The 26,529-nt window shown below is 55.4% G+C and overlaps 1 protein-coding gene across 4 annotated transcripts in view; it reads left to right on the forward strand.

The window, feature by feature from the left end:
- The first annotated feature begins 1,948 nt into the window (after nucleotides 1-1,948).
- Nucleotides 1,949-26,529, forward strand: part of FGD5 (FYVE, RhoGEF and PH domain containing 5) — a 118,502-nt gene continuing 93,921 nt past the window's right edge. For all 4 annotated transcript variants that reach the window (XM_052647345.1, XM_052647421.1, XM_052647429.1 and 1 more), the window contains exons 1-2: nucleotides 1,949-2,032; nucleotides 13,162-15,730. In XM_052647345.1, the coding sequence (XP_052503305.1) occupies nucleotides 2,020-2,032; nucleotides 13,162-15,730 (2,582 nt within the window). In that variant the 5' untranslated portion in view covers nucleotides 1,949-2,019. The remainder of the gene's footprint in view (nucleotides 2,033-13,161; nucleotides 15,731-26,529) is intronic.

Consider the following 26,529-nt stretch of genomic DNA (forward strand, 5'->3'; position numbering starts at 1 on the left):
AGATACAGACGTGGAGCAACCAGGGGGGAAGAATTTTGCTACCAGCTTCATAAGGTTGTGGGGTGACTTAAATGAGTCAACGTGCAGATACAGAGCTTAACACCTTTCGGGGCACACAGCAGGTGCTCCATAAGGGCTGACTGCCAGTTATATACGAGACAGCTTCCAACAGCTGATAGAAGGAAGCCTTGATATGACATTCAAAACACCCCACTGTCTGTGCCACTTAACAGATGCGGCCTCCCTTTCACCCTGCCTGGCCGAACTCCTCCTGCCTCTTCCATGAGGTGGTGTCTTCTCACACCTCTAAGTCTGTGCCCAAGCTACTCCCTCCATCTGAGAAGTTTTTTTTTTTTTTTTGGCTGGTACCCTCTTCATTCAGGGGCCACCTCTAAGTTCCCCCAAGTTCCTCTGCACACCTGTCCCCATCCTAGGGCTTGTCCAGGGAAACAGAGTTGCCTGTTTGCGCGGCCAATCGGACAAGGGCTCAAGGGTAAAGGCTTGCGTCATCCGCCTCTGCCAGCGCCAGGCCCGGGTCCCAGCGAGGTGCTGGCCAGTTTGCGCTGAGCAGACAAAGGCTCCTCCTTACCGCGTCTCCCTTTCCAAGTCACTGCCTCGGGGAGGCCTTCCTTGATCACCTGTTCTGTCCTCCAGAGGTTGTCAAACTAGCTTGCATCAGAAAGATTTCTTAGGGGATTTCTGAGTCAGTAAGTCTGGGGCGGGCCCTAAGAATTCGCACTTTTAAAATCCCAGCGCTGATCGGCTCACTTCTCGCCCTCCTGTTCTGCCCCCCAGCCCCCGGTTTATCTCCCTCAAGGCACTCGTAACTCTGAAATGTTTATTGCTTATTTGTCTTGGGTCGCCACAGACCTCCCATCTAAACTCCATGAGGGGGAAGAATTTTGGGTTGTCCTGCGCACAGCACGGCACGGTGCTGGGCCCGGGACTGAATGAATGAAAGCCCGAGATTGAAAATCAAGTGACAGATGGTCCGCTGGGCGAAGGGACCCCTAGAAGCCCAACTCGCCGCTTCACCGCGCCCCCCGTCCTAGTCCCTGCAACCTCGCGCAGCTCCCTGAGGCCCCACGCCACGGCCCCTTTAAATGTGCGCGGGGACGCCTCGCCCCTGGGCTCCCTCGATCCCTGACGGAGCAGAACGGAGAAATAAAAAAAGCCTTCCTCTCGGAGAGCCGGAGGAAACGTCTCGGAGGGGGCGGAGGCGCAGCGGCAGCGGCGGCCCCGGCAGAGGCGCGGCGGCCAGAGCGCAGCGCGCGCGGAGCCGGGCGCCCGGAGCCGACACGACGCCGCGCGCCGGCCCGGCCGCCGCCGCCCGCCCGCGCGCCCGCGCCCCGGCCGCGCCCCCCGCGGCTCGCGCCCCCCGGCCCCGCGCGCCCCCGCGGCCTGAGCGAGCGCGCCGCCGGGCCCCGCGGCCCCGGCCGCGCCCCCCGCGGCTCGCGCCCCCCCGGCCCCGCGCGCCCCCGCGGCCTGAGCGAGCGCGCCGCCGGGCCCGCGCGCCCCCGCGGCCTGAGCGAGCGCGCCGCCGGGCCCCGCGGCCCCGGCCCCGCCCCCCGCGGCTCGCGCCCCCCGGCCCCGCGCGCCCCCGCGGCCTGAGCGAGCGCGCCCCCGGCCCCGCGCCCCGGCCGCGCCCCCGCGGCCCCGGCCCCGCCCCCCGCGGCTCGCGCCCCCCCGGCCCCGCGCGCCCCCGCGGCCCCGGCCCCGCCCCCCGCGGCTCGCGCCCCCCGGCCCCGCGCGCCCCCGCGGCCTGAGCGAGCGCGCCGCCGGCCCCGCGCCCCGGCCGCGCCCCCGCGGCGCCCGCCGGCCCCGCCCCGCCCCGGAGGCCCGCGCCCCGCGCCCCCACTGGCCCTGCGCGCCGCGCGGAGGCCGGCGCGCGCCGGGGGCGGGGCAGGCGCCGGGGGGGCGCGGGCCCCGCGGGGCGGCCATGGAGTGAGGCGGCGCGCGGACTCGCGCTCGGACGGACGGAGGCACCGACGGGCGGCCCCGGGCTCCGCGCGCTGGAAGATGAACAGAGCAGGTAGGCGGCTCCGCGGGGCCCGCGCGCCAAGGGGCCCCGTCCGGCGCTCCAAGTTGGAGCCCGCGAGGCGCTCCGGAGCGAGCTGCCCAGAAACCCCCCGGCCTTCCGCCTCGGCCGAGGGACGGGCGGGTCCTGAGGAGGCCGAGCGCGTCGGGGGCTCTCAGCCCCGTCCGGGACGCCCCACCTCGGGGACGCCCCCTCGGTCTCGGCGAGGCCGCTCCCCGGCCCCGGTAGGCCGCCTCCGGCTCCCACCGCGGCCCGCGGCTTGGGGGTCCGCTCGCGACGGGGAGGGACGCTCGCTTCGCAAAAGCGACTTGGGCGCGCCCCTGAAAGCCCCCTCCTGCTCCTTGGGGTCCCCTTCCGGCTCTCGCCGGCCCCCCAGAGGCCCTCGTGGCCCCCCGGGTCCGTCTGCGCTCTCCCCCCGCCGGGGTCTACGCCTGCTCCCTCCCTCGTGCGCGGCGCGCCCTCGGCGGCTCCCCGCGCCTCTCCCGCCCCTGGAGCCCCCCGGACTTGGAGCCCGCTCGCCTTTGGAATTAAAAAGCCCTGGATGACCGCACCCCGCCCCGCCCCCCGCAGCGGCGCGCCCGCAGGCCCTGCGGGGCCCTGGCGCGGCCCCCGCCTCGTGGCCAGGGGCCGGCTCTCCAGGCGGTCCCCCCCAGCCCTCGCGTCTCTGCGCTCGGACTCTGCCTCTGCCCGGTCGGGGCGCCCGTGAAGGCCCGACTGCGCTCGACGGTACAGAGCGGTCCCCTCCGGGGAGTGCGGTGTAGCCGACTTACCGACTGAGACCCAGAGATGGGCCGTGCCTGGCCGCAGTTCTCGGGGTCCCGACTCCTCCGCGGGGAGGGCAGAAAGTTGCCTCCAATAGGCGAGTTAACGGGGAGGCAGCCGTCCCAGCTGAGTTCACTTGCCTGCCGAGGAGCGGTTATCGCTTTTTTCATATTTTGTTTTCTTCTCGTAGAATTTAGCAGAAGGCAGCTCCCTCTCCGACCAACACCCTTGTCCGAATCCGAACTCCAAAACACACATCCCTAAAGAAACAGGAAGCCACCATTTTGGCTGTCTTAGAATCATATCCTGCTGCCCTGGGTGGGTGTACAAAAGTGTGTGTGTGTGTGTGTGTGTGTCTGTGCGTTGTGGGCTTTTCCTTTCTCAAGTGCTTTTAATGAATAAAATCTTTGTCTGAAGAGTGAGGTGCGGGTGGGGGACGTTTGGCTCATTGATCTGACAAAGGGGACACTTGGGGGCCTAGGAACGCGGTGGCCGCCTCCCTGTGTCCAGGCCCTGCTGTGGCTGGGCGTGGACACACCTGGACCCTGAGCGAGTGTTGGTCGCGGAGTACGGGGCTGGGGGTGGGGGCGGGGAGCCACCTTGGAGGAGTAGGAAGACCGGAGCCGGATCCCAGTGCCCAGCCAGCCCCCTCCTTCTAGGAAGGAGGTGGCCTGCGGCTGGATCTAGCGGGACAGAGCCAGGCTGTCTTTCCTACACGCCTAATAAAACTCGCTGGAAAACAATGGTGAGAGCCCCGTGCGGTTTTCCCACGTTTCCCTGCACGAGACTTGGGCAAGCCCTCCATTCTCCGAGACTCCGGGGTTTGGAGTGAGCCAGAAACCGCTTAGCGGCAGGTTTGGTCCCAGGAAATCTCAGCACTTACCGCCCTTGGGTTCCAGCATCCTGTAATTCGCATCTAGCGTAAATCTGGTTACTTTTTCTGTGTGATAGCAGTCATAGACCTCATGTACTGTGATATGTATGTGTTTGGCTCTGAATTTCTTGATCATGCAGCAGAATGGTTCACAGACTCCGGGGGACTGAACCCCATAACCACCCTAGGCTTAGTCATTTGACCTTAAGCAGGCTACTTCACCTCTCAGTGTCTATTTCTTCATCTTGAAAATGGGGATAATAAGATCTTTGTTGTTGAGGCCTCATAATTAAACAAAGCTTGTTAGGTGCCTAGCACAGTGCCTGTCACCTTATGTTGCTGTTATGTAGTTGCCGAGTCGTATCCGACTGACTCCTCGTGACCCTATGGACTGTAGCCCGCCAGGTTCCTCTGTCCGTGGGATTTCCCAAGCAAGAATACCCGGGTGGGTTGCCATTTCCTCCTCCAAGGGATCTTCCTGACCCAGAGATGGAACCCAACTCTCCTGCATTGCAGGGGGATTCTTTACCACTGAGCCACCTGGAAAGCCCCCATCACATTATATGTGACCAACAAATTACTAGTTAATATTGACCCAGACGCTGCTCTTGAGTGTTTTACACTTGTGTCAGTTCGGTTTTCACAGTGACCCCGTCATGAGCACTGTTGCCATTGTCATTTTATAGATGGGAAAATTGAGCTGCAGGGATTTTATGGTTGCTGACCTAACAAGGAGTTGAGACAGGGTTGAAACAGACTGTCCAGCTTGAGAGCCTGCTTTATGTATCCGGTACATAGCACATAGTAGGTTCACAGGAAATGTTTGCCAGTTGACTTTGTTAGGTACCTTATGTGGGGTTTTTTGCCTTGAACTTCTCAACAGCATTATGAAAAAAGCGGGATATTTCTTCCATTTTACCTAGAAAGAAACTGAGGCTCAGAGAGGCACAGTGACGTGCCTGAGATCACACAGCGGATGTGTGGCGGAGCTGGGGTTGGGGTCAGGTCTGTCCGAGCCGTGCCTTTCCCACGTGGGTCGTGGGTCCCACACCTGTCGTGGGTCGCTGGACTCACCTGACTGCAGCCTCGTTAGAAATCATTAGGCTTGACTTGGACATTCCAGCAGGCATCCAGGAATGAAATGTAAATTAAGATGCAATTGGAAGGTGAAATTGGAAGGTAATTACTCTTGGAACACACGGTTATGAGAGTTCCAAAGGGAGAACGGTGAACTGCAGTTGCAACAGATGCAGGGGCCCAAGGTGGGGATGTCAGGGAACGCCATCAGAAAAGCCGCAGTTTAAAAGACTGTCGTCGGCCAGAGCAGACGGCACTTACTGACTGCTCGGTGCAGTCCCCTCATCCTGCAGATGTGGAAACTGAGGCTCAAGGACAGGAGGGCTCTTGCCCAAGGTGTCCCTTCAACTCCTGGCAGAGGCAGCCATGGAGATCAGAGCTCCAACTCGCAGTCCAGAGCTCCTCCGAGTACCTCCCCTCATTTAACCTCTGCATAGCTGACAAGGGAGGCTTCCCTGGGGGCTCAGCTGGTAAAGAATCCGCCTGCAGTGCAGGAGACCCCGGTTCGATTCTTGGGTCAGGAAGATCCCCTGGAGAAGGGATAGGCTACCCACTCCAGTATTCTTGGGCTTCCCTGGTGGCTCAGCTGGTAAAGAATCTGCCAGCAATGCGGGAGACCTGGGTTTGATCCCTGGGTTGGGAAGATCCCCTGGAGAAGGGAACGGCTACCAGCAGCATGAATTTGTGAGTGGCAGATATTTAATTAAAACAGAGAGAAAATATAAACTGGTACCAGGGAGGCTGGCTGGCTGCGGATGATTTCTGTCTCCAGAGGCCGTGAAAAATCTCTTCTTCCTGTTGCTGTCTCTCCCCACCTGCCACCCCCGCCCTCAGTCAACTCTTGGCATCTTGATTCGCAAGCTATTCTGCATTCAGGTCATCCTCAGGGGTAGCGCATTGCCAGGAGGTCGTGGGCACTGGGACCTCAGGGTGGCGAGGGTGTGCCCCCCAGGCTGTGTGTTTCGGGGAGAGAGAAGGTCCATCCATGCTTGGTTCTTGCTCTGGCTGTTCAGTTGCTCAGTCGTGTCCAACCCTGCGACCCCATGGGCTGCAACACACCAGGCCTCCCTGTCCTTCACCACCCCCTAAAATTTGCCCAGACTCATGTCGGTTGAGTCGGTGATGCCATCCAACCAAGTTATACTCCGTCACCCCCTTCTCCTCGTGCCCTCAATCTTTCCCAGCTTCAGGGTCTTTCCTGATGAGTCGGCTTGTCACATCAGATGGCCAAAGTGTTGGAGCTTCAGCTTCAGCATCTGTCCTTCCAGTGAATATTCAGGACTGATTTCCTTTAGGAAGGACTGGTTGAATCTCCTTGCAGTTCACGGGACTCTCAAGAGTCTTGTCTAGCACCACAATTTGAAAGCATCCATTCTTTGGCCCTCAGTCTTGTTTATGGTCCACCTCTCACATCCGTCCTTGGCTGCTGGGTTCTAGAGAGTCAGAAAGTTACACTGAACCCAGAGGAGGAAGCCCCTGCTCTGATTTATCCTGTTATTAATCCACCCCCGCCATATTCCAAAGCTCAGCCAAACTGGACTCTTGGCCATATTTCCAAAGGCCTTGCATCTGACTGCCTCTGGGCCTTTGCATGTTCTGTGCCTCTGCCTGGAACACCTAACCTCCTTTTTTTAAATTTTTATTTTATATTGGAGCATAGTTGATGTACAGTGTTGTGTTAGTTTCAGCTGTACAGCAAAATGATTCTGTTATATATATATATTGGGTTGGCAAAAAAATTTGTCCATGTTTTTTCAGAACATTTTTGACCATATATATGGAATATATATAGGAACTTCCCCAGATTCTTTATATAAAGAATCTGCCTGAGATGTAGGAGACATGGTTTGATCCCTGAGTTGGCAAAATCCCCTGGAGGAGGGCATGGCAAGGCAACCCACTCCGCTCTTCTTGCCTGGAGAATCCCATGGACAGAGGAGCTTGGCAGGCTTCATGGGGTTGCAAAGAGACACGATCGAAGTGACTGAACATGCTCAAATATTTATATATATGTATTATATATATATTCTTTTTTAGACTGTCTTCCCATTTAGGTTATTATAGAATCTTGAGTAGAGTTCGCTATGCCGTACAGTAGGTCCTTGTTGATTATCTTTCTTATATATAGTAGAATGAACCTGTTAATTCCAAATTCTTAATTTATTCCTCCCCCCACCACAATCATAAATGTCTTCCCTAAATCTGTGAATCGGTTTCTGTCTTGTAAATAAGCTCATTCATATTACATTTTTAGATTTAGATGAAAGTATGAAAGTGAAAGTCACTCAGTTGTGTCTGACTCTGCAGCCCCATGGACTATACAGTCCTTGGAATTCTCCAGGCCCGAATACTGGAGTGGGTAGCCTTTCCCTTCTCCATGGAACCCGGGTGTCCCGCATTGCAGGTGGATTCTTCACCAGCTGAGCCACAAGGGAAGCTTAGATTTGGGTGTCATACAGCGTTTGTCTCTCCCTGTCCGACTGACTTCACATGGCTTGCTGATCTCCAGGTCCATCCGTGTTGTTGCAGATGGCATGAGTTCATTCCTTTTTCTGGCCAAGTAATATTCCACTGTCTATATCTTCATTATCCACTCCTCTGGGCTTGCTTCCGTGCCTTAGCGGGTGTAGCTAGTGCTGCAGTGAACTCTGGGGTGCATGTAGGTTTTCTCCAGATACGTGCACAGGCATAGGATTGCTGGGTCATATCCAACTTCATTTTTTTTTTTAAATGATGAAAGTTGTCCCTGTCCTTCAGCAGGCACCCTGGTGTATCTGCCCCCTGCGCCTCCTCTGGGCAGCACTGGTCTGAGACCCAGGTAACCTGGCCCTGTGTGCAGGAGCTCTGTATGATTCCTCCTTGGGAGGAAGGAGAGCCGGGGGCTGTCCCCCGTCCTCTTCTCGCCTCCTGTGTCCCGGCTCCTTCACCGGCTCCTTCTCAGAGCCTTGGGGCCGGTAGGGCTCCGTCCCGGGCTCCACTCTCATCTCTGCCCCCCACTCAGTCTCTTGGTGATTTCACCCGGCTTGTGCCCTGATCCCATCTCTGTGATGGCTGCCTCCAGCCAGGAACCCAGGCTGGTCCATCCAAGAGCCCACTGACTGCTCCTTCCAGGGCTGTGATGGGGAAGTCGGACGCAACAGGTGCAGATCGAAGTTCTGGTTTCCTCCCGCGACACCTGCAGCCTTCCCCGGTTCAGCTGGTGGCAGCTTCGCCCTGCTGGTTGCTGTGACTCAAAACCTTCGCGTTGCCCGTGATTATTCTTTCTCTCACACCCCACATCCAAACCGTCTGTAAATCCCACCAGCTCTGTCTTCATCTTCAGAATCTGATCTTTCTCTTTCTTTCTTTTTAACTGCTTCCTTGGCCGCAGCCTGATCCAAGCCTCCATCCTCTCTGGCCTGCATCATTCTCGCCGGTGGCCCCTCCCTGGCCTCCCCGATTTCAGGCTCAGCACTGCTGCCGCCTTCAGCACACTAGCTGGAGTGGGCTTGGCCTCCTGTTCAGGGCCAGCTTGTCATCGACACTCTGGCCAGGACCCCTCTGCCCTCATCTCCTGTCCCTCCTTCGCTGCCTCACTCCCTTCCCACCGCTCAGACGTCCTTGGACACGCCGGGTGAGCCCTGAATCCCCTCGCCTTTTTCAGGTCTTCACTCTGATGTCCTCTCATTGAGACCCGTCCTGGTCTCTCTTTTTAAAGTTGCAAGCTCCTCATCTTTCCTCCAAATTCCTAACTCCTGATCTTTTTCTGTGGACTTCATGATCATCTCACATATGATGGCTAACAGACTTAGGCTTTTTATCATACCTCCCACCACTACAGTGTAAAGGCCAGGAGGAATGTGGTCTTTGTTTGGTTTATTGATGTGTCCAGAGGGTCTGGAGGAGGGCCTAGGAGATGCTAGGTGCTCCATCAATAACTGATGTCGTGGAGCTGGATCACAGAGAGCTGGATGGGAGCGGAGGAAAGCCAGTCATTCGCTCTCTGGTCCTCAGTCCTTCTGACTCAGCCTTATGGGAATTTCTCACTTGGTTCGCTGTCCCTGGTCCTTCTGGCCTCAGTCTCTCTGCATTTTGCCTTTCTCTGCTTCACTAGAAGCCGGGAGCCCCGAGTCTGCCCTGTGGAAGAGTTGCTCAGTTGTGCCTGACTCTTCACGACCCCATGGACTTGTGAAGCCCACCCAGGCTCCTCTGTTCATGGAAGTTTCCAGCCAAAGAATACTGGAGTGAGTTGCCATCTTCTCCTCCAGGGGGTCTTCCAGACCCGGGAATTGAACCCGCGTCTCCTGCATTGGCAGGCGGATTCTTTACCGCTGAGCCACCGGGGATCCCATAGAAGAAATGCTTGCTGGCAAAAGGGTGAAGGGACTGGACCAGGAAGCAAGAGACTCCGTTCTGCAGAGGCCCTGCTCTGGACTCGCTGAGTCCCCCGCCCTGCCTGTGCCTCAGTCTCCTCTCTCAATGAGGGGTTGGGCAGGGTCTTTCTGACTCTGCCATCCTTGGATCTCAGAGGGGAAGGGGGTGGAACACCCTGAGCTTTTAGAGCGGGGAGCAGGTCGTGGACATTGGGTAATGTTGCTCCTCGGGGCTCCCCTGGGGAAGGCATTTTCTTGCTGGATCACGCCTAAGACGCCCACTGTGACCTTTTTCCGAGGAGACGGCGCCTGCAGATCAATAGCTTGATTGCAGGAAGGATGGGGTGGGGTGGGAGTGATGCATTTTTCATGACCGATCTGTCCCTCTGACAGGTCTGGTGGTGCCTGTGTGAAATACCACCTGAGAAATGAGAGTCCCCACCCCCTGGAGAATAATTGCGTGCCAGTGTCTGACACCTGATGTTGAGAAGTGAAGCTCGTATTACGTCATGTTTCATTGTAGATCCAGACTTAACAGCAGGAGAAGACGTCAAGGAGGGGAAGCCTGACTTTATTAGAACAACAATAGTGTGAAAAAGGGTTGCTCGGTCGTGTCCAACTCTTTGCGACCTCATGGACTATAGCCCGCCAGGCTCTCTGTCCATGGAATTTTCCAGGCACAGTACTGGAGTGGGTTGCCATTCCCTTCTCCAGGGAATCTTTCCGACCCAGGGATTGAACCTGCATTGATCCTGCATTGTGGGAAGATTCTTTACTGTCTGAGCCACCAGTGAAGCTTCTGTTTATGGAAAACTACTAAGCAAAGTCCTGCTAATGCATTATATATCTTTGGATCTGTATAACAGCCTCTTGTACCCGTTTTACAGAAGAGGAATCTGAGACTCAGCCTCATAGCTTATAAATGGCAAAGGTAGGATTTGAACCCAGATCACCAGGCTCCAAAGGCTTATAATTGTTACCCTGTTAGGCCACATTGACAGGGAGCTGAAGCTTAGCTGTTTTAAGCTCCAGATATTTCGGGCTTAAAAAAAAAAAACAACTAAATTGAACAGAAATTTTTTCTAAATTAGGTTGTTTTTGATTGTGTATAGAAACAAGGAGTTGGAAAGTCACTTCTTTCATCTTGAAGACTCGGGGTTGTTTATCTGGATGCCTGCGGCTTTACTGGGTTGTTGGTATGGGTGAATGTAGGTATGGGTTAGGGCCTTGAGGAAGTGAGAGCTTTTGTCTTTAAAACCTTTTTTTAAGAAACGGTTATTTCTTCAGCTGCGCCAGGTCTTGATTGCGGCATGTGGGGTCTGGTTCCCTGAGGAGGGCTGGAACCCCTGGCCCCTGCGTTGGGTGCTAGGACCACCAGAGAAGCCCTGAGCCTTTAAAGTCCTGGCCGCTGGGCCTCTTCCTCCCGTTCTTGCTGTCAGCTGCCACATCTTACAACTGACAGTGTCCCTGTTCTCACTGCCCCCTCCCAATTGCTGTGCCCTGGGAAACCACGCCGGTCAGTTCATCAGATTTACGTGCAGATGCAAGTAAAGAGGCTTTGGAGTCAGGCCCTTCCAGGAACAGAGTGCGTGGGCTTTACGACCCTGTATCATTGGTATCCAGGGCCTTTTTTTTTTTATTATTTCCTTTGGGGCCCCTCAGCTGAATTTTTCATAGTCGTGCCAGCTTGGGAGACGACGCTGACTTCGGCCTCAGATATACTGAAACGGGGGCTTCCCTGGTGGCTCAGAAGGTCAAGAATCTGTGTGCAGTGCAGGAGACCCGGGTTCGATCCCTGGGTCAGGAAGATCCCCTGGAGACTGCAATGGCAACCCACTCCAGCATTCTTGCCTGGAGAGTCCCATGGACAGAGGAGCCTGGTGGGCTACATACAGTCCATGGGGTCACAAAGAGCTGGACACAACTGAATCAGTTTAGCGTGCACACACACACACACACACACACACACACTGAGATGGGGGGCCAGTGGGACAGTCCCCGTGGAGATGGGCTGAAATCAGTTAGAGCTGTGCTGCCTGCCACCGTAGCCACCCCACCCTGTGCTCCTGAGCACCCGGGGGTGGGGCTGGCCTGAGTTTTGACGTGCTGCAAGTGTGAAATATACCTTCAATTTCGAGGACTTAGCATCGTAGAGAATGTCGGATATTTCCCGAATGAACTTTGAGTATCAAGTACATGTTGACCCACACAGGATTCGTTGATTACGTGATAATATCCAAAGTGATATCTGGAATAAATTGAATTGAAAAATGTATTGTTAAAGTTAGTGTCACCTGTTTCTTTTTTACTCTTTAATGTGGCTATAAGAGAATTAATAATAATTACGTGTGTAATGATAAATGGGGCTCACATTACATTTGTCAGTCTGCCCTGGATTAGAAATGACTGAGGTCAGAGATGGAGCTGGGAGTTGAACGCCGTGGGAGGGGGTGGTGTTTGCTGGCACCCCTCCAGGCCAGCTGCTCCGTCTTCCCTCTGTCCCAGGCTGAACTGACACGCCAGGCCAGCTCTGTATCAGAGTATCACGCCCAAGGCTTAGTGAGGATGGAACTGGGAATTGAGATTGGACCGCAGCAGGGACGTGCACATCCTAAACCTGGGCAGTGGACAGCCAGGCGGTGCTGAAGCAAAGATGGCAGGACGGAGTGGCATCCCTGGGAATCCCCATTCCTCACCTGTCTGCAGTGTGGACAGGGGCTCGGAAGCCCGGCCGCAGGTGTGAAGGCATGGGCTGGCTGTAGCAGGAGAGATGCTGAACTTGGAAGTGGGCGATTCCACCTTGACCCTCCTGCTTGTCCGGGTCCCTCCATCCTGCCAAAGCGAGCTGCAGTTTCACCCCCTCCGAGCGGTCGTCACTAGCCGCGGCACCCTTGCTTCCCTAACCGCGTGACACGTGCGTGTTGTCCATCTTCCGTTTGGTCGTGGCCGATAGACCCTCAGCATCCACATGGGATGAGACCCGTGCTGGAAAATACCCTGTGATTTCCCCGTGAGGTTTGGGCGCGGGGCAGTTCGCTGGACACCAGCCCCAAGGCATGCAGAGTTCAGAGGCGTTGCCATCCCCAGCCTGGGGGTGTGCCATTCTTGAGGGAGGGAGGTGCTCAGTCATCATATTCCAAGAGCCCGCAGCTCCTGTGGCTGTTCTGTTGCCTTTTTTTTGTTTTTTTTTTTTGGCTGCTCTGGGTCTTCATTGCAGCATGCAGACCTTTTCTAGCTGCAGCCCATGGGTTTCTCTTACAGACTAGAGCGTGCGCAGGCAGGCGTGGTAGTTGGGGTGCAGGCTTAGTTGCCCCGAGGCATGTGGGCTCTTAGTTGCCTGACCAGGGATTGGAACCTGAGTCCCCTGCTTTGAAAGGTGGATTCTTAACCACTGGACCACCACAGAAGTCCCCGTTGTGTCAGGCTGGTCTCCCTAATTCGACTTGTGAGAATTCGGCAGAGGTGTTCTTCTCTTCTTGGCCCTGGGAGCCTCTGCCGTCTACGGTGCGGTGTGTGGAGAGACTAGACTGCGCTCATGGGAGAAGGGCTGTGGGCTCCTTGAGGGCAGCCTGGATGCTGACTGTTGAGATCTTCCTTGGCTCCTGGGCGCGTGCATTTAAACATACTTGTTGGGCAAATGAGTGCAGAGATCAGGACGCTTTCATTGTGAGCACAGGCTGTCATTGGTTTGGGTTCCGTTAGCCGGACTGTGTTTAGAAGAAAGATCTCTTCACCTTGTTCACAGAATGAATCTTGAGTGGGAAAGGAAATGGCAACCCCTCCAGTGTTCTTGCCTGGGAAACCCCGTGGAGAGAGGAGTCTGGTGGGCTACGGTCCGTGGGGTCCCGTAAGAGGCAGACACGACCGAGTGCATGAGCACACGGGATTTTAAAGATGTTGGTGGAGGGCATCAACCTGGCAGAACGTGGTAGGCTGGGCTCACGTGGGCTGGGAAGCCAGCTCCATTGTTCTCTTGAAAACGGTAGGTAGGAGACTCGAGTGGAAGTAAAGGTAACTGTGCTTTCTCTCCCCTTCTTGTCTGTGTTTTCATCCTGTAGATTCACCCAAACCACCAGTCGCCCCCAAGCCGAAGGCTGCCAGTTCCCTCACGCCACAGACACCACCCAAATTCTGCCCGTCGTCACTCCGGCCTGAAAGCCTTCACAGCCCCAACTCCTCCATGTCCAGGGGGCCGAAACCCCCCATCGCCCCAAAGCCCCGGCTGGCCAACCCCAGCGAGTGGAGGGCCAGCGTCTACGTGATCAACAGCTTGAGCAAATGCAGCAACGGGAAGCTGCCCTGCGTAGACAGGGGCCTCTACGAAGAGCGCCGGTCCACCCCAGAATGCTCCGAGTCCGAGGCCGACGAGGATTACATCGTGGCCCCCAGGGCCCCGCCGGAGGAGGTCCGAGCCAGGGATGCGGGCTGCGTGGAGAACGCAGTCACGGGGCCTCCGGAGGCCGGTGAGGAGGAGGAGGAGGGCCAGGATGGGGGCGAGGGGTGCGAGCCAGCGGGGCCCGCGGCTGCAGAGGCCTGGGCGGTGCTGAGCGGACAGGCTGACCAAGACGTCGCCCTCGCCCCTGAGGACACGGAGGGGGCGGACTGTGCCGGGGCCGCGGGGACCGAGGACCAGACGTTGGCGAGTGAGGAGGAGGAAGAGAAGCTGGCGGAAGAACACAGCGCCTGCAGCCTGGAGGACGAGGGGCCTGGGGACAGAGGGTCAGAGTCTCCGAGCGATAGCATCCCAGCCCAGCTCGAGGTCGTCGAGGATACCGCGGTTGGGGGCGAGGAGGAGCCCGGGGCCCCCGGGACCCCCCAGGAGGCAGAGGAGGAGGACGCAGAACTGGGCCGCAATGTGGACGAGAGGGGCGAGGGGGACGATGCTGGCGAGGAGCCCCCAGAGGACGAGGGGTCGGCCACGGGTGTCCCCGAGGCCGAAGTGGCCAGAGATGACCCTGACGTCTCCTGGAAAGTGTGTGAAGATGCCGTGGGTGATGGCAGCGAGCACGGTGGGCAGGATGAGCCGGCTGACCCGGCGGAAGCGGAGGCGGGGCAGGACCCCGGGGAGGGCGAGGACCCCGTGCAGGATGAAGCAGCCGAGGAGAGCTGCCACATCATCCCGTTCGAGAGTGACAGCGTGGACGACCTCGTGCCTCCGCTCTCGGCCAGCCCCTATGAGTTCTTCCCCTCCGAGAGCACCTCCTTCTGTAGTGAGAGCTACCCTCCTTATTCCGAGTCCGCAGGAGAGTCAGCACAGGAGCCGGGGCCAGGAGAACACACGGAGCGGGACCCCGAGGCCGGGCCAGGGCGTGAGCGGCGGGGCTCCACGCAGGGTGGCGCTGGGGAGGAGGGCCCCCCTGTGCCTGACGTCCTGGTGCCCGAGGACGAGGATGCCAACCCCTATGAGATGGGAGTCGGCCCGCCCTGCGGGGTGGATCCCGGGGAGGCGGAGACGCCCAGAGCGCAGGCCGCCCCGCAGGAGCTGAGCCCCGATGCGGAGGGCGGCCTGGTCCCCATCGACAGGAATTACGTCATGGCGAGGGCCAGGCCCCACTCCGGGAAGCTGGCTGGCTACGTCCCAGAAACGGTCCCGGAAGAAATGGGGCCAGAAGCTGGCTCAGCGGCCGCTGGCATTGGGGCGGCCACCACGGAGGCGAGGAAGACAGTCCTGTCACTGGAGGGGAAGCCGCTGGACGTCAGCAGGGCCCTGCCGGCAAAGCCCAGAGCCTTCACGCTGTACCCGCGATCATTCTCTGTGGAGGGCCGGGAGATCCCCGTGTCCCTGTACCGGGAGCCCGAGGCGTGCAGCCTTGACGGCCACAGCATCAAGAGGAAGGAAGACAACCTGTCCCTGCCCTGCGTCATCGGCTCCTCCGGCAGCTTCTCCCAGAGGAGCCACCTGCCGTCCAGCGGCACCTCCACCCCGTCGTCCATGGTAGACATCCCGCCCCCGTTCGACCTGGCCTGCATCACCAAGAAGCCCATCACCAAGAGCTCCCCCTCACTCCTGGTGGAGAGCGAGCCCCCGGACAAGCACTCCAAGAAGAAGAAGTCGTCCTTCAAGCGGTTCCTGGCACTGACGTTCAAGAAGAAGACGGAGAGCAAGGTGCACGTGGACGTCAATGTGTCCTCGTCCAGGTCGTCCTCGGAGTCCAGCTACCACGGGCCGGCCCGGCTCCTGGAGATGGACCGCAGGAGCCTCAGCAACTCGCCGCAGCTCCGGGCGCGGACGGGCAAGCTCCGGGCTTGCGACTCGCCCTCCTCGCTCATCTTCTGCCGGGAGGGCAAGAGGAAGGGGGTCCCCTTCAGCAGGACGGTGTCCCGGGTGGAGTCCTTCGAGGACCGCTCCCGTCCCCCCTTCCTGCCGCTGCCCCTCACCAAGCCACGCTCCATCTCGTTCCCCAACGCCGACACCTCGGACTACGAGAACATCCCGGCCATGAACTCGGACTATGAGAACATCCAGATCCCGCCCCGGAGGCCCGCGCGGGCCGGGACGTTTACCAAGCTGTTTGAAGACCAGAGCCGGGCCCTGTCGACGGCCAACGAGAACGATGGCTACGTGGACATGAGCAGCTTCAACGCTTTCGAGAGCAAGCCACAGAGCGCGGACCCGGAGGCAGAAAGGTACCGTGACAGTCACCTTCCCTTTGCCGGCTGGCGGTGGTAACCATCTGAGAGGCAAGCTTAGGCGAGGCTGGCGGTCCCTGAGCTTTTTGGTGCCGGGGGCCAGTTTGGTGAAAGACGGTTTTTCCACAGACCTGGTCAGGGATGGTTTGGGGATGAGTCTAGTGTGTGACTTTCATTTTGCAGTTCATTTCTGTTCTTATTACATCAGCATCTCAGATGATCAGGAGTTAGATCCTGGAAGTCGGGGATAGGCATAGTGGTCAGAACAGACTGGCTTTTTCGCCTCGGGCTCTGTCTCTCTCTAGCTTTGTGACTGGGGCTAAGTGGCTTTCCTGTCCGAGGCCCGGTTACTTCACCCGTGGAAAGAATCCGTTCTACCTCTAGGCAGAGTGTTTGGAAAGATCGGAGTTCCTAGTGTATTTGAAAATGTTATCTCAGATGCCAAGTATAGTGCAGGTGTATTGTTATTATTGGGGATACGTTTCTGATCTCCTAGGCAGATGGCTTTACTACTCCCCTCTGGGAAAGTCACCAAAAGAGAAGGGCCTGGAATCTTGCCAAACTAAATATCTTTCCCCATCAGGAAAATACCCTAAATTGAGATTAATCCCTTTTTATTGTGTCAATATGCACTCTATTCAGGGGAACTAGAAAAGACAATTTATTTAAATTGTTTGAAGAGCTAAGGGCGCCCTAAGCTAAATTTCTCAATAGAGGTCTTTAAGAGGTACATCCAAGCTGATTTTTTTTTGGTTTGTTTTTGGACTCGGTCACCTTGGGAATGAGAGGGAAGCACTGCAGTTATTGACACCAGTGGGGGTTTTCTGACCTCACCTTCCCGAGGCTGACGGAACGGCCTTATTGATCATCCCAGGTGGGTGAATGCACCGTAAAGGCGCTGCAATTCAGCCTCCACCGCTTAGCCGCTCGGGGGCACCTGATCTGAATTAATGAAAAGTCAGAAGAATGGTGCTGATTTTCGAGGAAAGCCTGGTTCTTTCCCCACATGTACAGGACCTCAGTCGAGTCCCACACAGCTGCGAACTCCCAAGGGGGCCTGCAGCAATGAGTAGATAAGAACGGCTTGCGATTAGCGTTAGCTCTCTGTGGAGTGTAGACCCCAGGAGAGTTTGTGTGGCTTTTCTCCTGAATTTTTCATACGGTTTCCTACTGTTTCTTCCTCTCTCCCTGCCCCGAGTCTGGATGAGGCTGTGAACTGGTTCTTTCTGTGAACTGGTTTGGAGCAGAGGTGGGCCTCAGTGCCGCTAGAGGGATCCAGCTTAATCTGGAGAATGGGGGCATGTGCGCACTTCAGGAGGGCGGGAGCAGAAAAGCAGACAAGGTCACTGCATTAGTAGTTATCAGTGGGGTTTGACAAGACCCCAAGCCCAGTGGGTGTGGGGGAAGCCTCCCAGGTGGTAAAGAACCCGCCTGCCGATGCGGGAGATGTAAGAGATTTGGGTTTGATCCCTGGAGAGGAGCCTGGGAACCAGTCGTCTCGCCTGGAGAATCCCATGGATAGAGGAGCCTGGAGGGCTGCAGCCCACAGGGTCGCAGAGAGTCAGACACAACTGAAGGGACTTAGCGTGCACACACACGCCCCTGGTGGTGTACCGCCAGCGCTAATGGAAATGGAGCCAAGGTCTGAAACCATGAGGTCTCCATATTGGGACGGACCTCAAAGGGCACGTGGTCTAACTTCCATGTCTAAGAGGTCTCTCTCCTAACCCAGTCTGTAGTTGAATTCCTCAGGCCCCAGGGAACTCTCCACCTCACAGAGCTGCCGCGTCTGTTGCCCGGTACTTCTGTTTTTCCTTTCTGTCTGAGCCAAAGCCGTCTTCCCATCATGTCCCCACCCCACCGAGGCGGAAGCCAACCCCTCTACTAGCCCTGCCCCCTCCTGCTGACTCTTCCCCCTCCAGCCAGGCATCTGAGCTCATTTCCTCTTTTCTACGACTGTCCTTCGGAAATGGAAACCTGCTTCTGTTGAATCATAGAATTGCAGAGCTGGAAGGGAACTTCTGACAACATTCTGAGGAGGAAACTGAGGCACGAGGAGGGAAAGAGAGTTGCCTCAAATCTCTCTTGGTGGAGAAATCAGTGTCAGGACTCCGATTCCCTGACTCTTGGTCCAGGAATTTTGGGGAAGGATGCTAAGGGAGGCCAGGTCTCGTTGTGCAGGCTGCACACTGTCCAACCCCAGGGTCGCACTCACCTTGTAGTCTATATGTAGTGTCCGTGGGACTGTGCGGTGTGCAGGCCGCTTGGCCACCTGCAAAGGGCCTGTGGCCTCGGTCTGTTGCTGTTTAGTCTCTCAATCGTGTCTGACTCTCTTGTGACCCCGTGGACTATAGCCTGCCAGGTTCCTCTCTCCATGGGATTTTCCAGGCAAGACTGGAGTGGGTTTCCATTTCCTTCGCCAGGGGATCTTCGCAGACCAGGGATCAAACCCACTACGCCTGCATTGGCAGGGGAATTCTTTACCACTGAGCCCCTTGGAAAGCCCATCTTGATCTTTGCTTAGTCCAAAAAAAAAAAAAAAAAAAAGGGAAAAAAGAAAAGCTGCCTTCATCCAAACCAGAATAAAATTCCGCAGAAGGTGCGAATCCGCTCCATGTCCTGACTGCTTGCTGTGTGCCAGCCCTGTGCTAGGTGCTTTCCCCGTCGTATCTCACATCTGAGGCTCCAGCCGGGAGCCTTGGCTGAGTGTCTTGAACCATCACACTCTGCTGTGGGATGGATTTCCCCGCAGGCCAGGCTGGCTGGGATGTATCTCCCGTGCAGGAACCACATCCTCTTGGACATCAATCAGTGAGCAAAGCTTTCTTCCGTTTTCCTGCGTGAAACAGAGGGAAGCAGAGGGCGAGAGAAATCCCGCTCTGGGCTGGAACACGTCTGGGCAAGGGCGGTGCCCGACACACGGCATCGAGAGGCAGCGGGGGCTGCCACGAGGTGCGGGGGGCCCGGCTTCTTCGCCTGAATAGGGGCTTTGAGAACCAAGCGCAGGGGGTGCTGCTGACCTGAGACGTGTGCCCAGGGGTGCTGGGGTTGGCCAGGACCGGATGAGAAGATGGGAGACCGTTCCCTTCCTCCTTCCGCTGCTTGTGTGTCCCCAGACCTCGCTGCAGTGAGGATCAGAGGCTGAGGCCAAGATAAATACCGACGCTCCTGAAACAGAGCTGGACAGTGAGCCCCAGGAGGGGGAGTTCAGAGCCCACCCGGCCCTGCCTCCCTGTGGGCCCCCCGTTTGCTCCTCTGTCCCGTGGTCTGATTGGAGCAGATCTGTTATTTCTCAGCCACCCACACTATGGCTCACTGCTTGTCTTTACATCAGTCCATCTTTTTTACTTAAAAGATATTTCAAAAGGAAATTCTATGTCACTGCCGGCAAATGGAGAACCAGTATTACTTGTCTTAAGTAGAAGGCAGTTGTGAAAATAAGATACAGGACAAAGAACTAAGCCCCGGCAGGTGAAGTCTGGCCTGAGCCTCGTGCCTTGCCGAGGCCTTGAGTGGAGGCTCCGTCCCTTTGCCGAGCAGCGAGAGGTCTGAGAGGCGTCCTGGGGCCAACGCGGAGACAGTCTCCTTGGCGTAATCAGAAGGATCCAGGAATGGTGAAAAGGGAACAATTCTCTCGTGGTGCCATTTCGTGTTATTTAAATCGAAGTCCTTTTCCTAATGAAAATGCGTCCCTTCGAGAAACGTGTGGAGTATGTAATAGCATTCAGAGTTCTCTAAATCAGAGCAGCAGCTCAGGGTCTGACGGATGATCGTAAAGTTTCTCCTCTGCAGGTACTTCCTTCCAGGTTTGTCCACACCAATAGTAGCCTTTTCCCAGTTACTGTAGCTGTTTTCTGTCTTATGAAATGGAAGTGTGCACATTGTTACCTTTTACAGTTACACATGTTGCAGTTACAGTGTTACACATTGTGTACATTTTCCCCTGGTGTACACAGCTTTGGGCTTCCCAGGTAGCGCCAGTGGCCACCAGTGTGGGATATGGAAGAGCCACGGGTTCAGTCCCTGGGTCGGGAGGATCCCCTGGAGGGGCGCACCTCGATCCACTCCAGTATTCCTGCCTGGAGAGTCCCATGGACAGAGGAGCCTGACGGGCTACAGTCCATGGGGTCACAAAGAGTCGGACACAACTGAGAGACTTGGCTCCCACACACATACACTACTTTGATTTAAAGTGTATCCCCCAAAACATTCTTTTTTCGTGAATTGACTCTCATGCACAGTATGTGAACCGTGAACTTCCAGATGTTCAAGCTGGATTTAGAAAATGCAGAGGAACCAGAGATCAAATTGCCAGCATCCGTTGGATTATTGAGAAAGCAAGAGAGTTCCAGAAAAACATCTACTTCTGCTTTACTGACTATGCCAAAGCCTTTGACTGTGTGGATCACAACAAACTGTGAAAAATTCTTCAGGAGACAGAAATACCAGACCAGCTTACCTGCCTCCTGAAAAACCTATATTGAGGTCAAGAAGCAACAGTTAGAACTGAACATGGAACACCAGACTGGTTCCAAATAGCAAAAGAAGTACGTCAAGGCTGTATATTGTCACCCTGCTTATTTAACTTAAATGCAGAGTACATCATGAGAAATGCTGGGCTGGAGGAAGCACAAGCTGGAATCAAGACTGCCGGGAGAAATATCAATAACCTCAGATAGGCAGATGACACCACCCTTATGGCAGAAAGTGAAGAGGAACTAAAAAGCCTCTTGATGAAAGTGAACAAGGAGAGTGAAAAAGTTGGCTTAAAGCTCAACATTCAGAAAACGAAGATCATGGCATCTGGTCCCATCAGTTCGTGGGAAATAGATGGGGAAACAGTGTCAGACTTTATTTCTGGGGGCTTCAAAATCACTGCAGATGGTGATTGCAGCCATGAAATTAAAAGATGCTTACTCCTTGGAAGAAAAGTTATGACCAACCTAGATAGTATATTCAAAAGAAGAGACATTACTTTATCAACAAAGGTCCATCTAGTCAAGGCTATGGTTTTTCCAGTGGTCATGTAAGGATGTGAGAGTTACACTGTAAAGAAAGCTGAGCACTGAAGAATTGATGCTTTGGAACTGTGGTGTTGGAGAAAACTCTTGAGAGTCCCTTGGACTGCAAGGAGATCCAACCAGTCCATCCTAAAGGAAGTCAGTCCTGAATATTCATTGGAAGGACTGATGCTGAGGCTGAAACTCCAATGCTTTGGCCACCTGATGCAAAGAACTGACTCATTTGAAAAGACCCTGATGCTGGGAAAGATTGAAGGCGGGAGGAGAAGGGGACGAGAGAGGATGAGATGGTTGGATGGCATCACTGACTCAATGGACATGAGTTTGAGTAAGCTCCAGGAGTTGGTGATGGACAAGGAAGCCTGGCGTGCTGCAGTCCATGGGGTCACAAAGAGTCGGACACAACTGAGCGACTGAACTAACTGAACTGAATGCAGAAAAAGTGTTCTCAACAGCCATCTAGTCCAACACTCGTCCTCTTCCAGTAGAATGCTTTGTGTGCTCAGTCAGGGCTCTTGGTTGGGGGAACCTAGTCCTTACTTCTGAATATCCCACAAGACCTTGGTATGTTGATTATGCACTAGGAGCTTAGTAAATGCATGTTGATTTTGAGCTTCAAGGGGGGGAAAGAACTATCATTTATTAAGTATCTTCTGAGACACAGTTTGAGGTGCTTTGTATAAGCTGATTAAATAGCCATTGGATGCAAAACACCACACACACTGGTCTGTCCTAAGTGTATCGTTTAAATCCTCATAATTGTAAGTTCGCTTATTGCACGATGAAGCGTCTACTTTAATCACTCAGTATTATCCCTCCACACAGATCCCCAAGGCCCCCTTTCCCCATTTCATTATGAAAACATTCAAACATAGGGAGAAGCGGAAAGAGTTTTCCAGTGAATGTCCGTGGGCCCGCTTCTTAGATGTGATATTAACATATTGCCGCGCTGGCTTTTTCTCATCACTTTCTGTGCCTGCCTTTCAGTCTGCTCTCCACCTCTCACTGTGACTTACCTTTCTCTGCTCTCTCTGCTTCGGTTTCTTTCTGTCTCCCATTGCATTGCGTGGCATGCAGGATTTTAGTTCCCCGACCAGTGATTGAACCCACCATGCCCCCTGCAGTGGAAGCGTGGATTCTTAACCACTGGACCGCTAGGGAAGTCCCATGTATCTCTGTTGCCTTGTCTGTAAAAGGCGACACTAGGAGTACTGGGCCTGTTCGTGTCATGAGGACGAAATGAGTTAATGCAGCACGGAGTGAGGAGGCCAGTGAGCACGAGCTGTCATGGAGTGACGCGATCAAGGTTCCGCAGCTGTGGATGCAGATGCAGAACCGGGCCTTTCACTGAGAGGGTGTCCGTGTCTCTCTTACAACTTGCTGTGCGTGTGTCAGACCCGGTGTTCAGGACCTCACATGCATACACCAGGAGCAGGTGTGAACTCGTGAACTGTGGGGTGTGGCATCGACGTTGCCTCTGCCTTCCGTGGGGGATGGGGTCGGGGCTGCCCACACTAGCCTGGGCCCTCCAGGACTGGGGTGTTTTGATTCTGAAATCTCACTGTCTGTAACTCTGTCTGTAGCAGTTATTTCACTTGTAACTTATGATCAGTGAGGCACCTTAGGGCTTTCCAGTTCCCATTTTCCAGATGAGGAAGCTGAGGCCCAGGAAAGAGATTCCAGCCATCCTCGGTCACACAGGCAGTAAGTCGCCACAGCAAGACTCACACCCAAGTCTTTCTGACTCTCCACCCAGTACTCTTTCCATCCTGTTCTCTGTGGTTGAAAAGTGCCACATTCACTGGTGGCCTCCACCCAAGAGCTCCAAAGTGGCTCCCTCGCGGGAGTCAGGCCGGCACAGCCGCCACCCACGTGCTGGCTTCGCTCAGAGGTCCAGAGGCAGGGACGCGAGGGAAAGCGGGGGGACGTCCTCCTTTGGTTTCTGCCTGCCGGTGAGTTTGCTGCCGTCTTGGCAGCTTGTGGAGAAGGCGGACAGCCTCTCCTGGGACTTGCTGATGAGGCGTTCAGGTGCCGTTCCCTCCCGCCGGGCATGGGGATGAGTTGACCCTTGCCCTCCTGTGGGCCTTGGCAGGATGAGTGACCGGAAGCTCTGGGTTGGAGCAGCCATCTGTACCACTCAGGACTCAGCCTCGAGCAGCAGTGGCTTCCAGAGAAAGAGAGCCCAGCATTTCGGGCTCCTTCAGAGCCGTCCGCGGTCAGAACGCAGCTCGGATTACGTGCCCAGGAGTTTGTGAGCTCCAGGACTGGGGGCGTTCAGGTGCCTGAATCTCTTGGCTCCCTGATGACAGCTGTTCGAGAAGTGAGTACTGCTCTACCAAGAGCTGCATGGGTGCTGTGTGCAAGGAGGTGGAGAGGTGAACCCCCCCATCGTCACTGACCTCAGCGGAGGTGGGGTCCAGGGGGTTGGAAGGACCTAGACTCAAGTCCCTGGAGTGCAAGATCGGAAACGCTCCGGACCCAAAGAGTAGGCGTCCAGAGGAGGGTGGGCTGGCATCATGCACAAGGGGGCATCTGAATGGGCACTTGAAGAAAAGTTCTAACTGTGGTGCTGGAGGAGACTCTTGAGAGTCCCTTGGACTGCAAGGAGATCCTCCCAGTCCATCCTAAAGGAAATCAGTCCTGAATACTCATTCAAGGACAGATGCTGAAGCTCCAATACTTTGGCCACCTGATGCAAAGAGTTGAGTCAACTGGAAAAGACCCTGATGCTGGGAAAGATTGAAGGTGGGAGGAGAAGGGGACGACAGAGGATGAGATGGTTGGATGGCATCACTGATTTCAATGGACATGAAAGGACAAAGTCTGAGAGACGGTGAGGTATGGCGAGGCCGGGCGTGCTGCAGTCCATGGGGTGACAGGAATCGGATGGACTTGGTGACTGAGCAACAACAGGATTTCCCACACGGAGGCCGAGGAAGGTGTGAGCCCAGGCGGACACATGGGACTGTGCCGTTTAGCAGGTTAAACCACAGTGAAAGTGACCTACTGTGTTTCAGAGGATTCCCTCGATATCTTGTTTTTCTGGAATGCCATTCCCGTCGTCTCCAGTCACGGAGATGATGTAGAGGAGCCTGGGTTGAAAGGTGTAGGGACCAAACCCGCACCATTTTTCCCGGATTTCCAGTCTTGTGGTGGAACGTTCCAGCAATTAAGCTGATTCCGTCACCGCCAACCACTCAACGTCGGCTGCTGTTTTAAGTACTGGCGTGTGTCGGGGGGTGATGCTTGCTGCCCTGGGGGTATTTCCGGCTGGCTGGGGAGAAAGGCCGACAGAGGTCCTTAGAGCCTAGTGTGATAAAAGCCGTGTGCGAGGTCCGTCCAGGCGGTTCTGAGGAGGGGGCGGCGAGGAGCCTTTGCCATCCGGGGGTGCCCAGGGTATCTCCAGAGGGGCAGCGAGGGAGTCATGATGGAGACACAGTCTGGGGCGGCTGGGGTGAGGAAGGACCTGTACATGATCAGACTGCGGAGCTCGGCATCCACGCCGGTGAGCCGGACGCGGGAAGGCCGCCTGGGGTCCAGCTGAGAAGCACCTCATGTTTCGGCTCGACACCCCGGGGCAGCGGGGAGCGCCCGGCGGGTTTTCAGCCGGGCAGGGCTGTGGTAGGGCTGTTCCTCATTGGCCTTCCAGGCAGGATGGAGAGCGGAGGGGTTGACGACACGGGAAGCAGGGAGGTGAGCCAAGGGCACCCCCCCCCCCGAAGGAAATGAAGACCCAGTGGGGCTGCGTCGGGTTCCGCCTCCGCAGTGTGCACAGCCGTCCTGTCCTCCAGCGTCGGTTCCCCCAGGGCCCCAGCTGTGCCTGCCTTCACTTTTCTCTTCTCAATCTTTGTGTTTTTTTTTTTTTTTTTTTTACGTTTTCTCCTTCTTTATTTTCTTGGCCGCACCGCGCGACGTGTGGGATCTTAATTCCCCAACCAGGGATCGAACCCCTGCCCCTTAAAAAGCGGTGTCTTAACTGCTGGACCACCTGGGAAGAGCTCTCCACTCGATTTTTCCTCATCTTTTACAGTCTGTTGGGTCCGAAACAGAAGGTTTGGCGTTGGTGTCCAACAAAAGACGTATGAGAAATAATCAGCATTTAGTCCCGAAAATAAAAGCTAAAGGATACAAGCCAAGTAACAAATTTGGGGCGTGGGGGTGGGCCATGGTCCAGACTGTCCAGACCAAGGACAGCGGCTGCGTTTATAACTCTGAAATGAGCACAGACGCTAGCATGAGGGCCCCTCCCCGCATCTTTAGAATGCAGTAGGTGTTTCGGTGAAGTGGTTCCCTGAGAGTGAAAACCTGACTTTTTTTTTTTACAGCCGCAGACAGTGCTGCGGCGACAAAAATACACATCATTGTGAAAATAAAGGTGGTTTACGGCCTCAGCTGTACATCCTTGAGTGGGTAGACAGCAGGGTTACAACCAAGCCTCCTGCTGACTGATTCCATCGGTGTTGAGAGTTGGCTGGCCAGGTTTTTGGCACATCCCTGTGGTGGTATTCATTGGTATCTCTCTATCTGCCTGCAAGCTGGGAGCCTTCCTATTATTATTATGTTTTTGACAAATGAACTCACGCAGAGCTTTCATTAAGTTTCACTGAAAGGACCTGGAAATGCCATAAAAATTATCGTAATCTCAAAACCATCACATTCCTAATGCGTGCGGCTGTGCTGCTTGTTGAAATTGACTGATGAGAATATTCAGTTTTTAATTTTCTGACTTAAAATAAGACCATCTGCAGCTGTTTCTTTTAGCAATAATTTTTAATTAAATGCAATAAAATTTACAAGGAAGGACCCTAATAAGAAAATCGTGTCAGGAACACACCGATTGTTAACATTTACTAGCGTGAGATGAAAGCCCCATCTTTCCCCCCACCACCACCCTCACAGCTATAATACAGACAACGTCCTGATTAAGTGTTAATCACTATGTGGCTTTTCCTTCATAAAGTCTGTGGGAGGCGTGAGAACAGTTCTCACTAATAGCAGACAGCCTTATTGCACGGATGTTTCGGTGAGATGTCAGCGGCTGTGTCCTTGACCAGCTGAGCCCCAGCGGAGGCTTTGTTCCAGCCTGGGTGTGGATAGTGCTGGCGTCCGGGCAGGGGCTCTCAGTGTTCCAGCCCGTGGACTGGAGACGAGCGGATCGTGCCGAGAGGGTACAGCCAGCGACCAAAGCTTATCTCTGCCGTTCGTGCGTTTCCTCGCTGAGCTCGCATCAAGGGCCTCCTCCATGCCTGGCACTGCCCTGGTTGCTGCAGTGGTGGCAGCGAGCGGTCAGGTCAGCTGTGTCCCTCGGCAGAGAGCTGATACTCTGCTGGGGAGAGGAAGAGTGTAAGACACTAAAAAGTCAGCAGGAGAGTCGTCGATAATGAGATCTTTCTTTTGTGATGAGGTTATTCTTTTGTGAGAAAGAAGGAAAGAGAAAGGTGTGATAGAAAGTGGCCGCTGTAAGGGGTGGTTCAGACAGGGTAGTCAGGGAGGGCTTCTCGGAGGAGGTGACACACTGTGAGCTCTGAATGGTGATGAGACATCATCACGAGGAAGGGCGTTCCAGGCAGAGGGAACGGCAGGGACAGAGGCTCTGAGCCCGGAGGCCCTTGGGGGTTTGTGGAGAGGCCTGGAGAACAGAATGCAGTGAGGAGAGTGACCGGGCCCTGGTGGGCAGGGGCCTTTGTAAAAGATTTGGATTTTGCTTTAATGAGACGGCGTTGGAAAGAAGTGTTAGGATCCAAAGTTCTTTGTGTTATCTGAAATCGTTCAGAT

This window comes from Budorcas taxicolor, chromosome 1 (genome assembly GCF_023091745.1).
Source record: "Budorcas taxicolor isolate Tak-1 chromosome 1, Takin1.1, whole genome shotgun sequence".
NCBI classification, from domain to species: domain Eukaryota; kingdom Metazoa; phylum Chordata; class Mammalia; order Artiodactyla; family Bovidae; genus Budorcas; species Budorcas taxicolor.